The 16,299-nt window shown below is 39.9% G+C and overlaps 1 protein-coding gene across 2 annotated transcripts in view; it reads left to right on the plus strand.

Moving 5' to 3' along the window:
* The window catches only part of MEGF10 (multiple EGF like domains 10), a 173,835-nt gene that overhangs the window by 41,942 nt on the left and 115,594 nt on the right, over nucleotides 1–16,299 (plus strand). For both annotated transcript variants that reach the window (XM_045838135.1, XM_045838134.1), the window contains exons 2-4: nucleotides 6,790–6,925; nucleotides 13,759–13,860; nucleotides 15,529–15,629. In XM_045838135.1, the coding sequence (XP_045694091.1) occupies nucleotides 6,810–6,925; nucleotides 13,759–13,860; nucleotides 15,529–15,629 (319 nt within the window). In that variant the 5' untranslated portion in view covers nucleotides 6,790–6,809. The remainder of the gene's footprint in view (nucleotides 1–6,789; nucleotides 6,926–13,758; nucleotides 13,861–15,528; nucleotides 15,630–16,299) is intronic.

Here is a 16,299-nt window from a genome sequence, read left to right on the forward strand (position 1 = left end):
CACCGAAAGGCTTGGCAGGGGCTGGAGGATCCACTCACACGGCTGTTGGCTGGAGGCCTCAGTTCCTCACTTTGTGCATATCTTCATATCTTCTACTTTAGTGTCCTGATGACTTGGAAGCTGAATGGTGATCCAAGAGGCAAGATGCAAAGTGCAGTGCCTTCAGTAGCCTAGCTTGGAAGTACACTCTGTCATTTTTGCCATGTCCCATTGGTTACAGAAGTCCCCTGTATTCACTGGAAAAGTGGGTCACAGAGGGCAGGGATCATTAGAAACTGGCCCGTCGTCTAGCTATACCAATAGGATACAGTTAGGGCTGCTGGAGCACAGTTGTTGAAAAAAGGAAAGAAGGAGTACATTTCATAAAAGGGATAAAAAGGGCTTTTCAAAAAAATTTTGGTGGAAAGGCCAAAAAAGAAAAAAAAAGGACTCTTCAGGTTGAGAAGAATGAATGGGTATGTTATTGTGGAATATTAAATCATGAGAAGTTTAGGGAAATTTGATTTTACCCACCAAATTCTGGAGTGAGAAGTAGTGTTTGAAGTTTTTTTTTTCTACTAAAAAAGAGAGAGATTGTTTTCCCAGTAGGAGATAGAATGAACCGAGAAAATAGAACTGGGATTCAGAACGGTTTAAATCCCCAACAGCTGTCTCTAATGTCAACCATATTTTGTACTGTTTCTCCCAGTCCTGCTAATTCTCCCTTTCCTTGGTGTCTCATATACTTCTCATTCCTTCGGCTACTACCCTGGGATGGGCAGTTCCACCCCACACCTGAATGCACTAACCTCCGCCCACTTTCTCAGCCCCCAATCTCTGTTCCCGTGTTGGATTTTACACACCTTCTCTGTGTTCATCTCCAACACAGCTCTTTTGTCAAAAATTCACCCTGCTCAAAGACTTAAGTGTATTTCACTGTAGATAAGAAAAAATACATCTTAACTCCTCGTTCTGGTGCTCAAGATCCCTCATCACCAACTCTGCTTACCTTTCCAGCACCACTTCTCAAGATTCCCCACTGTCAGGGCCTGGCTCACACCGTTGTCTTTGCATCACAGCCATGGCTTTCATTTACCCAACTGCTCTTTTTGTTGGTCCACATGTGATGCTGAGGGCAGATTGCGGACACTGGTCATCAGCCAAACTCATTCAAACCTCCGCTCTAATTGTCTGATTTCAGGTGAAATATTAATCTTAGCCAATGAGATTACATATATAAGATGAGAGGCATGCGGTAAGTAACTCAGTGATTTCTGGTTTTCTTTTGTGAGCTTTCGTTCAGGTTTGACCTCTGTCATGAGCCCTTGCTACTCACATTGACCTTTTTCCCTCCTCTTAAAACTCTAGTGATTTATTGCCACATTGGCTCATCAGACAAATATCACATTTTACTTATAATTCTTCTCCCTAGTACATTTTGAACTGTTGAGGGCAGCAACCCTGCCTTTTAAGTCTCAATAGTCCTCACAGTTGCCTGCACTATAGACCCTTAGTGAGTTTTGTTTGGGGATTTTCCCCATGTGTTGTGGGTGATGGATTCATAGGGACATTGTAGAGTACTTCCCAAAGTTGATGACAAGTGGGAACTAAGCCCTCCCCAGGCAATCTCTGTGGGGTTGGCTGGGTAAGCTGATGAAGCTGCACCTCTATTCCCACAGCATCCTCTTCTGCTCTTATTCTTGGCTGCATCATGTGTGTTGAAATGGCCTGTTTGTGGCCCATCTCCATGTAGGGTGGTGAGCTCCCTTGGGGTAGCTCAGTGCCGGGCATCCTCAGGGCTTTGCCGAGGTTCGCTTGATGTGAAGTGCCAGAACTATTACTAAACACTCACTTCATGCTAATATCTAGGGATTTTTTGGGTTGTTTATGGAACCATTATAAATTTATAAAATAGGATTTGAGAATTTTTAAAATTAATGTTAATAGCTGCACTCATCCAACTTATATTCTTAGAAGCTTCCAAGGTAGGCTGAGGGACTGCCATTACAACATGATTTAATTTTCCTTAGAAGAATATCTTTGCTGTGATATTTGATGTCTGCATAAGGACATGAGCCCCCTTCCCCTCCCCTGACAAAAAGTATATATAACCCTTGTGCTGCTCCAGATGAACATATGCTTGGGAAAAGGAACAAGCTAGTAGAATACCTAGCTTTGGATGGTGAAAATAGAAATCATGACAGTGCCTCAAGGATTTCTTTTTATCAGCAAAGTAGTATTTCCAGGGGAGTCCCCCGCTGGGCTTTCCTCAGGGCAAGCAGCAAGCATTACTCTTTTGACATCTTTAGTACTCTGTTAAAATTGTTATCTAATACTCTATTCCCAGGCTCAAAGCTGCAGGAAGAACACGGCACACCAGGTTCTGACCCACCTGGGCAGCCTTTCTGAGTAGATCAGAGAAAAGTGAGAACATCCTTTGCAGATAACAAAAGTACAGTGAACATAGGTGGCCCTTGGTACCCTGGGGTGGGGGTGGGTTAATTTTGGAAATATGGCTATTCTTAATCAAGAGATTAGTTTTCATTTGGAGAACTGTGTGAGGATTTTAGGGAAATGAGCTTGAGACAAAAGCTGAGTGAGGGCACCCCAGTTATTTCTATGTGTGCCCTTAATGATTCTAGGAAGGAAATTGATTTTAGAGCTAGAGTGCATCGTCTGGAATCACTTATCTCTCTGTTGCTGCAAAAATAAATTAGCTAGTCAGCACCCCATTATCCATTTCTCCCCAATGCCCTGATAGAGAAATGACTCCCTGTCATCAGAACTCAGGACTCGTGCATTGTCTAAGGGTCTTATTCAACCTGATTATTACTGAGGTTTCTGTGGTAGCAGAAGCAAAGCCTGACTTCCTCATAGGCAGCAAGAGTTAACTCTGCCTGCTGTTCCCTCTCTCTAATAGGAGCACTTTAGCAATGCTAATCAGTTGTACTGATTTTCTGTTTTGATTTTCCCATAATAATTAAGTAAATGATATAGAATGCAATCAAGTTTGGCAGTAGGGGGTTCATGCAAATGACTTTATTTTTTTTACATTTTAAATTTGGTTAAATGGAACCGTAAGGAAAGTTATCTGAAGACCAAAGACTGCGTGGGTGGAGTAGATTAACACCCAATTTAGAGTTTTGAATATTTTCAAACTGTCTGTTTCAATAAAGTAAATCCCCACAGTCTTACCTTTATTTTTCAATAGAAATAATGCAATTTTCTGAAGACAGTATTTCATTTTCGGTTGCATTCCAGAGCGGAAGATTATAGCGTGAGACATGATGACACAGCTTAAACGAGAGAAATGAAGAAGAAAAATGCATCGAACTTTCTTCCTTCAAAGTTGACATAAAGAAAAAAAGATACCCACATTTACTCATGGAAACCTGTAAAAGAAAACAAATAAGATAGGGAAAGAATATATGTAATGCCCTATCTACTTATTATTTGGATTATTTGTCAGTGCCTTTATTAAACTAGCTGGAACCAAAGAAAAGACCATCCGTGTTTCTGAACGAGTGCAGTGCTGCCCGTCCGTAGTTCTCTGAGGTGCAGTGGCATTGCAACAGATTGTCTGCTCCTCCCACCCCCTGCATAACATTTGAGTTATTTTCTCGACTTGTTTTTGAGTTTGCATGATCTGAGCCTCTTGCTCTAGCAATTCCTTTTGCTTTTGACATTTTACACTTTACTGTATATTATTCTAGAACCCAGTTGATTTCTGATTTTGATTTGGAAAATGCTTTGGGAATAAGAAAACAAATGGAGCACATATATATTTTTTAAATGTACTGATATTTTCTTTTTCATGAGCACAGCCAGTCACTTTGCAATGCAGTTTGATTTTTCCGTATGCCGAATTACAAAAGCAATGAGGTGACTAAATTCTGCTTCCCCACCCTCCCCCACCTCATTATTGCTTTAGAGAAGTTCAAGCCATCAGATAGCCCCACATCAAGTGCAAAGCAAGACGGGAAACCAAAGATCAGTATTAAGGTTTTTACATGAAAAGAGAGCATTCGGGCCTGTTTTTCCCCCCTGGCAGTTTGATTCATTGCTTGCAGCAATTTCTAACTTTGCAGACTAAACACTTCTAATTGGAAAATGGATGGTTTGAATCTGAGATGGTGACTCAGGGTATAAACTTTTCAATTTGGGCCAATTGTTTGTGAGTGGATGGCCGATTACTGCTGACCAACCCTCGTTTTGTCTTTGAGGAAAGAAGGAAAGTTAATATACACATTTCACACTTCATTGAAATGAAATACTTATCCCGACAAAGATAAAGCCATGAGGCAGAGAGGTGTTTGCCAAACTTATTTGTTAAAATCAAATGTATTAAAGGTTTTCTTATTTTGATGGATGAGGAAATCACAAGCAGTATATTTACACATCTTCAACTATGAAATGAGGTAATAAAAATACCTACTTCTTAGGTACATTACTGTGAGGATTAAACAGATAAATCAAATAAAATGTTCAGCACTAGGTCTGGAACTCAGTAATCAGTCAGGAAATGTTAGCTGTTTATTGTCATCATTACTTTTTATTCACTCCTATTAAGTGGAATAGCTTTAGTTATATAACATTAAGCCTCAGATTTTATAGCTGCATGATGGTTAGCCTGTGAGAAGCGTCAATAGCTTGAATTAATTTACAAGCCATGTTTTCACTACCCGTTTATTATCTACATGTTGGAATTATGTCATGGTGGTTGAAACCCCCTCTAAAAATTTCATAATCTCTCACAGTAGTTTACACTATCTTTTAATTATTCTACAAATTCGTGGTATGTTTTTTCTTTTTTCCAATTAAACATTTTCTGTGGGTTTAGCCTTTGTGGGGTTAGATATAGGTAACTTGTCATAATATACTTAAATGTACTTGTCCCTATAAGCAATCTTGATTTTGAAGAATTTAATACTTCTTCCTGTCATCTCTTCTCTCAAATTTGAAGGATAAACTATTTCCTAAGGTTAGGTTTTTGTTGGCATTTTTGTTTATGTGTTTGTTTTCAGATAAACCTACCCTTTTAAACCACAAGTTTATTTTTTAATAAATTTGGTTCTGAAATACTAAAGGCTGATAACTTCATGGTGTGGAATGTTCGGGTAACATCTAAAAATGCAGCTGTCACTCAGAGAATAACTGCTTGGGTCACGTAATCAGGCCTGATGTGGCTGGTTTCACTGGTATACCAACAGGCAGGTTAATTTTAATTATTTACTCAGCTTTAGTTATTGCTTAGTTTCTTTTTAATTAGTAAATGGATCAGCTGTTTGTAATTCCAGGTCCATTTGTATAATGATTATATAACATCATTTTACATAGTTTTACAAACTTCTCCTTCTTCCTGTCCCTGGTGGTGAAGAGATGGGTGTGATCCCCAGGCACACGCCGTCACAGCTGTGACACGATGGGGATGGCCTGGCACGTGCTAGGTTTTGATAAGTGCCTGCACTGATTCCATTTGAATATCTCACAGGAACTTCAAACTTGACATACCTAAAACTGAACTAAAGCTTATCCCCCAGAGGAGGAGAGCTTCTGGGCTTCCCCTCTCAGTGGGGACCCACCTCTACGCAAAGGACTATACCAGAAGTCCCTTCTCTCTCTTTCACTCCTGCATTTAGTCACCAAGCCCTATTGATTCTACTTTGTAAAAATGTGCCAGGTTCAGTCAGTTCCCTGAAATCCCAATGCTGCTTCCTTGGTTCACCCTGCAGTCCTGTCTTTCCTGATCGCCCTCTAATAGTCTCCTCCTTCAGGCCACTCTCCCCTGCAGCCAGAGTGACCTTTCTGATGTCCCTCTGCACCTTTTACTAGCTCTCCCCTATCCATGGGTGCAGTTCACCTTCTTTGAAATAGCATAGAAAACTCGTGATATGCCCACTGTCTCTTTCTCCCACTGAAGTAAGTTGACCCCCTAAGTGTGCCTGACCCTCCTCACCTTCAGCCCCTCTCTGTGGAATGTTCTCCTCCCTCTTTTATCTCCTTCGCTGGCTTGTTTTGCAAAAATGCCATGTTGCTATTTGTTTTTGTATTAGGGTCTCTCTTCCTCTAAATCATACCAAGCTCATTTTCTCTAACACTGACCTCCAAACAGCTTTATGCTTTTTTCCCCCCAGTACATCCATATAAAAACCTCTGTAAAATAGCTGGTTTTGTTTCTATTCGCAGATGGGAAAACTGAAGCACTAAACGTAAGAAATATATGTCATGATTATTAAATTATAAACATCTTAAAGGGTAGTAACAGGAACTAGATCTGTATTTTATGTCCGGTGTGTGCACAGTGCTGAAGATAGAGTAGATATTCAGCGCATTTGAATGAATTATTGAATGAATCTCTGTTTGAGCCTGAGGTTCTTCTCTCTTGAGTCAATGGAGCTTCTGTTTCATCACTGATGCTCTGGGACAAATGAGGCCAGATTCCTCTCTGAGCCCTCTTCTTCCAGAAGGGAAATATGCCTGGTGAGAGAATCTGGAAGGCTGTGTTGCTTTGAGTTGTCCGGGTAGAGTCCTTTCATGTTAGCTGGCGTGGATGAGAAGGGCTTTGGTTGTGGTGGCAATTAATGACGATGTGCACATTTTAGTAATTTACAAAACGGTGGCCACCCTGCACAACATAAGAAATACCTCTCTCCCCTGGACCGTGAAATCTGGTGCCGCGTCTGCTTGAATACATGGCTTGTTATGCGTGTTCAGCCCTGGTGACAACTGGTACCGAAGGGTTGCTCTACTGAAAGGAATTCTGTGTGGGTCATTTTAATGAATATCTGATTTGGATCTTTTTTCTTGTAGGTTGTTCTTCAGAAAAAAAAATGGTTATTTCTTTGAACACATGCCTGGGCTTTGTCTGTTTGTTGTTATGCCACTGGGTAAGGACAGCGTCACCTCTGAATCTCGAAGACCCCAATGTGTGTAGCCACTGGGAAAGGTAATGGTTCTGAAAGTAATCATAGAACTAATTTCTGATAAATTCCTTTATATATTGTCCTTATCAGTTTTATATGTAAATTAGAATTCAACAGATTGTAAAATTACTTTTATTAAAAATCATTAGTTATGCCTAATAACTCAGACAGTATTATTCACCTTGGTCTTACAGAATATATATTATGTGAATAAAACTTGATATATTGATCCTTACACAGGTGCAATTGTAAGATTCGGGGGAAACATGAAAAGCTCATGTAAAATAAGCTCCCTCCGGGCCTCTCCCTGCTCTGAGTCTATTTGCAATAATTTGGGGAAGTTGAACTTCTGTATGGGAACCAATGAGTTAGCAGTGGAAAGGAGTATGTAATAATGTATTTGAAACATATGGCATGAAAAAAAATTGTGCTGTAGGTGGCCTGCAAAGGACATATGATGTCTGGAAACACTAGCAAAGCTCCATGGAGGCAGTGTCACCCGAGATGTTCTTGAAGAACTGAGATGAGTGGGGGCAGAAATTGGGAAGGGTTCTGAGAATGGGAGGTGGCTTGAAGCCAGAGATGTGCAGACCCCTAGGGCCTGTGCCCAGCAAAACTAGAGCCAGTGCAGTACTGGAGGGTGGCAAGGTTCAAATGATTATACAAGAGCAGATGAGGTAATGTCCAGATCGGGGCCATCTGCAGTAGGAAACATAGAGGAAGTACAGAAACTAAGCCATTCTCGGAGATCTTACAGTCCCTTCTGGAACACAAAAATAGCACAAATCCCATGAGAGTGCAGTACGGTCATATGCAGCCTACTCTGCTCTGATGTGCCACTTGTATTGCTAAGAAAGTATCTTTATCTGAAAATAACATGGCAAATGGGAGTTTTCAAGCAAATAGGAGGCATCAAGTACTAGAGAGTAATATATGTTTTTAATATGTGTAAGCATAATGACATCAAACTTTGGTCTCTTTTTCCTGTCACCGTCAGCACCGTGATCACTACCCCACAGAGCACGCATTCTCATCACTGTTGTCACTCACTGGTAGGATGCCCAAAGCTCAGAGCCTTTCTTTCAAGTGCAGCAGCTCTGTTATTCGAGGGGCACCCTGGTTCTTCACTCACAGCATTGCTTTTCAATGAGGGCTTGTTCCCATCTCCACTGGCAGTATTACAACCAGGATAACAAAAATATATTTTCCTGAGCTATCAATGAAGTTATATATCACTATGAAACTTTAAGCTGTAGAAGAGATATGTATATGCAAAAGAGTTCTATATATTTGTGGTATTAACTATATTATATGGAATTTTAGAGGAGGGACCTCCTATTTACTATCTTTACAATCACCATAGCACCTTTCATAAAACATTTCACCAACAAAGTACATATTTATTAAAGTAATAAAAATGAATCAATTAATACATGAATGGGTACTCAGCAAATTTAGAAAAGGGAGAGTCCACTGGTGGTTGAACTTCGTGCAGGAGAATAGCTTTGGAATGGAAGGAAAAATGAATTTGTGAGATACAGTGAAATAAAAGTCAATAGATCTTGGTGAGATACTGACGATAGGATGTGAAGGAGGCAGAAGAAGCTGAGATTTAGAACCTGCTGTGTGAGAGAGTGGAGGTGTCATTGCACATATGGAAAAATAAAAGGAAGAGAGTTGCTTTGAGAGGGAAGAGATTGGTGTGGTTTGCCCTGCTGTGTTTATAAAATTAATCTGAAATATGGGCCTGGAAGTGTTTGAGAATGTAGATCTGGGATCATGATAACATGTGAACAGATGAACTCTCTGAGGGAAGGGCTATGAAAAGAAGAGACTAAGACTTCAAAAAATCTAGCACCCACTCCAATGTACACATTTTGTCCTGATTCCTTGCTCAGTATTTGACCAAATTTGCCAACACTTACTTGCATTGTTTCATTCACCACTGACTATTCTGCATGTCTAAAACACTGCCTCGCATATGGCATGTACTCAGTAAATAACTGTTGAGTGAGCTTTCACCTCCTAATAGGAAACAGAATGACTAATATGAACATCCGCTGGGGAGGGCAAAGAGAGATAGACAAGGGGCGCATTCATTTTTAAATGTAATGTAATTCCACTGTTGCACAAGTAATTAGAGTAACCTCTAAAATGTCCACTAATGAGGCAGGGAATTGACCATGAAAAAAATAGAGAAATGATAGATATTTTTTCCCGACTATGTTTTTTCTACATTACATGGACTACTGGAAGGAAGGATAGACAGCTACAATTTTCTTATTGATAGATTTCTGTTACAAGGCTAGATAATGATTTTTTGAAGAAAGGTAAAACAAAGTGGAATTACTTTGACAAGCATGCAGAACAGAGCATGAATGAAAATGATCAAATAAGGGTGCAGATGACAGGTTCCTGTGTATTTTCAAAAACTAAAATGGGCTTGAAATGAAATGGGGAGAGGATGACTGGCTTCAGAGACAACAGCCTTGGTGGGAGGGCCGAAGAGGGCTCAGTGTGGGCTTCCCTCATACTGAAACCCACCTGTCCCCAGTGGTTCTGGGCCATGGGGTCACCTGGAGACTCGCTTCTCCTCCTGTGGTGTGTGGGATTGCAGTGTGAGCATCCTGTGGAAGCTTGTGGGAAATTCAGGTCTCAGGCCCCACCCCCGGCCTACTGAGTGATTTATGTTCAAGTGAAAGTATGCCTCATTTTAATGCTGCAATTCTGATCCTCCAAAGTTGCACATAAAATGAAATTAAGGACAATTAATTAATTTAAAGTACACAGGGGTGCATGTTATTAAAGGAATTCTGCACAGCATTCTTTTGGAAAGTGAATAATTTCATGAACCATTCTGCCTCTTCTCTCCATCCTCTTTCCTCGTACTGTGATTTTAAGTTCTTTCATCTACCGGGGTTTCTTCTAAAGAAGACACAGAGGAAGAGAAGCCATTCTTTGCCCAACCAACCCCTTGGGGGTGGAGCACAGACCTGGCAGTAATGGAAGCAGCAGTCCTGCAGCAAGCAGAGATAAGAAATGATGATCATTACCATACCTGATTAAAGTAACAGGATAATTTAAGCAGATAAAATGTAATTAACCACTTTGGAATCTGTCCAAGTGATGATGGCTGATTTCCCCCTGTTCTTTGACCTTAAATTATCTTGCTAGGGCTTCTCCCCGGATAATACTTAACAGGTTAAAATCACAGTGATGAAATGTTTTCAGTGTGTTGAGAAGATTAAACAAACAAGGAGATAAAGGGTTTTGCATCTGGATACTTCAAATAGTGCAGAATTGAGATTAGATTCCTTTTATACCACAACTTGCCACTCACTCTCCGCTTTAGAAGCTTCAGGTCTTCTGGTGACTTTTGAGAGGAGACGGAGGGGCAGAAGGGTGTCTGGGGTGGTGACGTTAGTGTCGTCTCTAGACTGCCCATAGCACTGGGGGCTCAGTGTTTGTGGTGAGAATGGGATTAGAATAGACCAGCAATTTTCAGCCTTTTCATCTCATGGCACACATAAACTAATGACTAAAATTCTGGGGCACACCAAAAACTACCTTATTTTTTGCTGATCTGATAAAAAAGTAGGTATAGTGTTGATTCATTCACACTGGCTGGCTATGGTTGTGTCAGTTCTTATCATTTTTTAATTTGACAGTTTACGGGAAAAGAGATCAGGGCGCTTGACTAAATAGTCAGGCATTCCATGTTTTTAAAAATTCTTGCGACATGCCAGTTGAAAATCCCTGGGCTAGACAATCCCACTCTGACTTTTGGAGCAGCTGTTGATGAATGTGAAGATGTGGACTGTTAGCAAAGGTGCTATTTAATTTCAAACAGCAGCCCAGGCATTGGCCAGAGCAGCCATGATAAAGACTGGAGGGGGCGGGCCAAATATTGAGGATGTTTCCCTTCATGGTACGAGCACACAGCTTCCAGAAAACAGCCCCTAGAAAAGTGACAACTTAATTGTATAACAGTAGGTGGGTATTGAGTGAATCAGGTGGAGTCACTTAGGGAGTATTTGGCAGTCAAAATTTGAAGACTGTTTACTAACATAGAAAAATGTTTATGAAATATGTACTGTTAAGTTTAAAAAGTGGGTTTCAAAATCAGGTACACAGCATGATTATAAGAATATGAAAAGAAAAAAAACTAAACTAAAACTAAAAGAAGTACAGCAAAATGTTATTGATGGTGCTATAAGGAGTTACAGAATTCTCTCATCTCTCTTTTTTAAAATTTATTTTTGAAATTTTGTAGTGTTATTATAATACCACTAAAAATGAAAAAAAGAAAGATTGTATAGAAAAGAAAAATTTATTTTAAAAAACAGAAGGAATAATAAGAACTTTGGGTCAGCAGAGCTTAAAACTCTTCTCCTGTAAACTTAGGTGGAAGCCTCAGTTTCTGACCAAGTGAAAAGTAATTCAGATTCAGTCAGTTCTGAATTGAGTTTGAACCTCTGAGTAATTCTAATGCGAAGAGTCAAGATTGAAGAGAAATGCTCGAGACATAGTGAATTTTATACTCCTGTTTTCCCCAAACTGCCTGTATCACATTCATGCTGTATCACATTATTTTTAGTATTTACAGGCTAGCTTTTCTTGGGAACTCTTTGAGAGCAGGAATTGCATAGAATTTGTTCAATAAATGTTTATTGAATTGGAATCCTAAATGCTTTGATTATCCTTTTATAGGAAAGAGCTTTTTATATCCTCAAACCAGAGAAGCATCCTGCAAATGCATACTATTGGTGAGCAGCAGCTGGCAAGAAGAGGAAATTCCTGTACTTTACAATGTACTCTTACTTAAGCCCTCTTCTAAGCTGCTAGAAGTCAGTGAAAATATTTTTCATGTTTGCTTATGGAATCAGTGCCCCCATCCACATCAAATGGGATGTGCCTGGCCAGGATTATTTGCTGATGATCACTTTTGCTCTAAGGCATTCAGACCTTAACAACATACCATGCCCTTTGAAATTTTAGGAAAACTGCATCAGGCCTAGTTCCAACGAAGTAATTTAGTTAAGCTAAATTAGTACCGTAGAGCTCACTAGAGTGCATTTTTTCCCCAACTGGTGCTAATTTAGAGTGGTTTCTTATTCCAGTAGCACATGTGGAAAGTTGCTCTGTTTGGTCACAGGTAACGTAGGACTGCACTTACCTCTACAACAGTTCATGCACAGAGGATGTTCATTGGCTGTGTTCTTCACCTGAAATGGAATGGAGAAATAACGAGGCAGGCCTCAAACTTTAGGAAGGACAAAAATTTGGCAAGAAAGTCCCAGAGTTTACATCAACCAAACCTGAGGATACTTCTAGGGGTCTGAGGAAAATATTAATAGCTTAATGTGAAATTTCATTCCAAGAACATTTATATTTTAATGGAGACCTCTCGCTTTACCCAAAAGTAGTAATATTGCAGAGGTAGGCAATTGCATATATGTATACTCCATGCTTTTCTGAACCTGTTCTTGCAGGTAACAGCAGGTGTCATTGACTAGAGTAGAAGGGAATACTCATCTAAAATGTGTGGTAGAAATTCAGAAAGCTGAGTGGGAAGGGATCTTCAAGATCACCTTGGACCCCCTGGTTTTAAGATGTGATCATAAAACCCAGGGAAGTGAGGTTACCTTCTAAAGGGCATCCAGTTTTTCAGTGTCCGGTCAGAAATGCAACCCTGACTGCTTCTAATCCAGTGATCTTTTCAATAGGGCCTATTACATCTGCCAAAGATCTGGGGAGGATCCCTAAATTTACCTAGAAATCAAGTTGCAATGCTCCAAAGGGTGAACTCAAAAGTGACACAGGGGTGTCCAACCTTTTGGCGTCTCAGGGCCATACTGAAAGAAGAAGAATTGTCTTGGGCCACACATTAAATACATTGTGACACGTAATCACAAAAAAAATCTCATAATGTTTTAAGTAAATGTATAATCTTGTGTTGGGCCACATTATAGCCATCCGGAGCCGCATGAGGCCCGTGGGCTGCAGGTTGGACACCCCTGATTGTATGATTATTTCACCGATGTCCTGTTGAAGCCTATAGACTAACAGACCAGCTGGCTAAGTATGTAGTGACTAACAGACCAGCTGGGGAAAGAAGGCCCACTCTCTGTGAGGCCTGTGCCACACAGCTTTTCAAATGAGGAGGTTCTGCCCTATATCTTACCTGAATTCTTCGTGCTGAAATTTTGACCTCATTATTTCCATACTTTCTCTAGTTGATAGTTCCTTTTAATAAACTTAGGCTATTGATTTGTAGCCAGTGAATTCGTGATTGTGGCTCATTTTATTTGTTAGTGTGAACTAAAGATTTTAGTGGAAATCTTTAAAAGAATGTTAAAGAAAAGAAAAACTGTTTGGAAAGGAGGATTCTTTAGATTTGCCTGTAGGTAGGAATTCAAAACTTTGAGCATGTAATGACTGCTTTACAATGGAGAAGTGTGGCATTGAACATTGAAAGTTCTTTATATTTTACGGGTGTTTTTCACCCACATTCTTAAGCCAAGAGGAGTGCATGGTTTTACTTTAATAAGATGCTGCCAGAGGGGAGGTGGGAGGAGATAATTGGGGGGGATGGGAAAGGGTCATTAAGAAACAGGTATAAAGGACACATGGACAAAGCCAAAGGGGGTTAGGATCAAGGGTGAAAGGTGGAGTGACTGGGGTGGGGGGTAGTGGTAGGGGGAAAACAGAGAGAACTGTACTTGAACAATAATGAAAAAAGAGAAAAAGAAAGAATTGTTAGTGAAAATGTATTGGAAAACAAATTGATATAGATGGTATGTAATTAACGTAAGAAAGAGAAATACTGATTCCTTACTTTCCCTCTTCTTTTCAGCTACTCAGTAACTGTGCAAGAGTCATACCCGCATCCCTTTGATCAAATTTACTACACCAGCTGCACCGACATTCTGAATTGGTTTAAATGTACACGGCACAGGTAATGAAAGCACAGATAGGTTTATGGCTTTGACTAACTGGGAAGGAGTTGATAACAGAGTCATCAAATACTTGAGCAGGTGTATGCATCCATCTAGTGAGTACTTACTGAGTGTTTGCTGTTGTCCCGCCCTTGATGCAGATCACAGGAGATACAGAACAGCAAAAAGGTTGTCTGTGCTCTTAAGAAACTTACAGAGAAAATGTCCACTGGTTACCATTGTTTGTTAAGGATTCATCCACCTTTTGTATTGTGCATAATTGGGGGAGACAGTCTTAAATGTGGACATCACCAGCTCTCAAGAAACTCGTATCCCAGCATATATTTCTACTTGAACATCTGACTCAATTTAGACTAAGTTAAATGTGCTAAATTTTGACTTAGTAAAATAAGCTATATATATATTTCCCATAAATGTGAAAACAGAAAACAAAACAATGTATTAAATATTAAGGTTAATGTAGAGTGACCTGTGTTACCTTAATTTCACTTGTAAAATCCTTACAACAGTATGAGTCATGGGGCTAGTGCAGCACCTGCCAACTGACACTGCCCTAAATGATGTTATGCTCAATGTCATTCTTCAGACAAGCTTTCCTTGACCACTCTGTCTAAACCAGCATTCCCTTCTATTCCTCTACTTGGGCTTTATTTTCTTCACCATTTAGCCATTACCAATCATTACATGATAGATTTATTTGTTTAATGTGTATCTCTATTAAATTCTTCAGGTCTGTCTTTCCCAGTAGAATTAAGTTCCTTGAGGGTGGGCTTTATGTTTTTTCTTTTCTTTTTCTCACTGTGAGCTATTTCTCTGATGGCTAGAGTAGTACGTAAAAGATAGTAGTGCTTATTAAACATGTTTTGTATAAATGAATCAGTGAGTGAATGAGGCTTTAGTTAAATTTAAGGGTTTTTCTCTGTAAGTCTTCTGTAGGGTGGGGCAAAAGGAAGTTTACAGTTGTAAGTACATGAAATACAGACTTTATTCTGGTATTGTATTTATTAATTATTGTATCATTTTCCATATGAACAACTGCAGATCTACTTTTGCCCCTCCCTGCATTTTATGGTGGGATGAGATTGCATGGCATAGAGTTTTGAAGGAATTCTCTGAACTCTTCCTTTAAAACATATGCTAAGGGAATGATGAGTACATATCTTATTTAATCAGTACTTTTCAAGGTATCACAAAATTAGTGAAATAGGGAAGTCATAAAACTTTGGAACTCTTTTTTTTTAAAAGATTTTATTTATTTATTTTTAGAGAGGGAAGGGAGGGAGATAGAGAGAGAGAGAGAAACATCAATGTGCGGTTGATGGGGCTAAGGCCTGCAACCCAGGCACGTACCCTGACTGGGAATCGAACCTGCGACACTTTGGTTCGCAGCCCATGCTCAATCCACTGAGCTACACCAGCCAGGGCTAGAACTCTTGAAATAAAGTATAGGTTGGCTTAAATGGGCAATCTTAATATATTCTTAGCAAATTGATAAGAGCTAGCATAATATTGGTCAAGAAAGATAGTCCGTGTTTCTTCTTAATGATTTTGGAGTACTTTGCTTTTGTACTTATATTCAATAGCTCTTTGTATTAAAATGTAAATTTGTTGTTTCTAATCAAATAGCAGGTCAAAAGAGGTAACAGTGTGCTTTCCCCTCTATACAGAATCAGTTACCGGACAGCCTACCGACACGGGGAGAAGACGATGTACAGGCGCAAGTCCCAGTGTTGTCCTGGATTTTATGAAAGCAGGGAAATGTGTGTCCGTAAGTAAGACCTTCACTGCTTTGAGGCTCACTTATTTCTCCCCCTGCTGGTTTGCGTCTGTTCATGGCAGCAGAGGTGGAGGCCTGGGGAGATGGGGTGTCTCGGGTTTTTCCCTTTCACTCTTGGCCGCTGCTTTTTTGCTCTGTGTGAAGAGGGAAGCATTAACTCTGTCCTTCTGTCCTATTAAAATTCTCCAAAAGAATGTCACTTTAGGAGAAAACAGATGTTATAAAAGAATGGTTCAAGGCCGGATGCAGTAATGTTAATCACAGTTCTTCAATAAATGTCTCTGGAAATTGGTCAAGGAGTCATTAGATTCAGTTCACAGAGGAGAACAGAGAGAATTTTCCCATAGTGGCTGACCAGAGCTCTGAGTCAGCTCCTGAGAGGCCAATGTGTTCTTTGCTGGTGAATACAATCCTGAGGCTTATTAAAAGTAGGGGAGTTTTCACAATGAGAATGACTGTAAATCTGGGTCACAAAGTAGATCTTTTTTCATTGCCATTTTCTCTCTTCCTTCCCCTCCCCATGTCACAAATCCACTCTGAGATGTCTTGAGAGAAGTTTGATATTTTGTCATACACTTTAGAAAATCCTAGACTATCATGTGGAATGCAGTTTGCAATTGCAAGTTTCTTTCTATTGTGCATAGGACACATAGAAGGGAGA

The sequence above is a fragment of the Phyllostomus hastatus genome, unplaced genomic scaffold, assembly GCF_019186645.2.
Source record: "Phyllostomus hastatus isolate PE091 unplaced genomic scaffold, TTU_PhHast_1.1 phas_contig_254, whole genome shotgun sequence".
Lineage (NCBI taxonomy): Eukaryota > Metazoa > Chordata > Mammalia > Chiroptera > Phyllostomidae > Phyllostomus > Phyllostomus hastatus.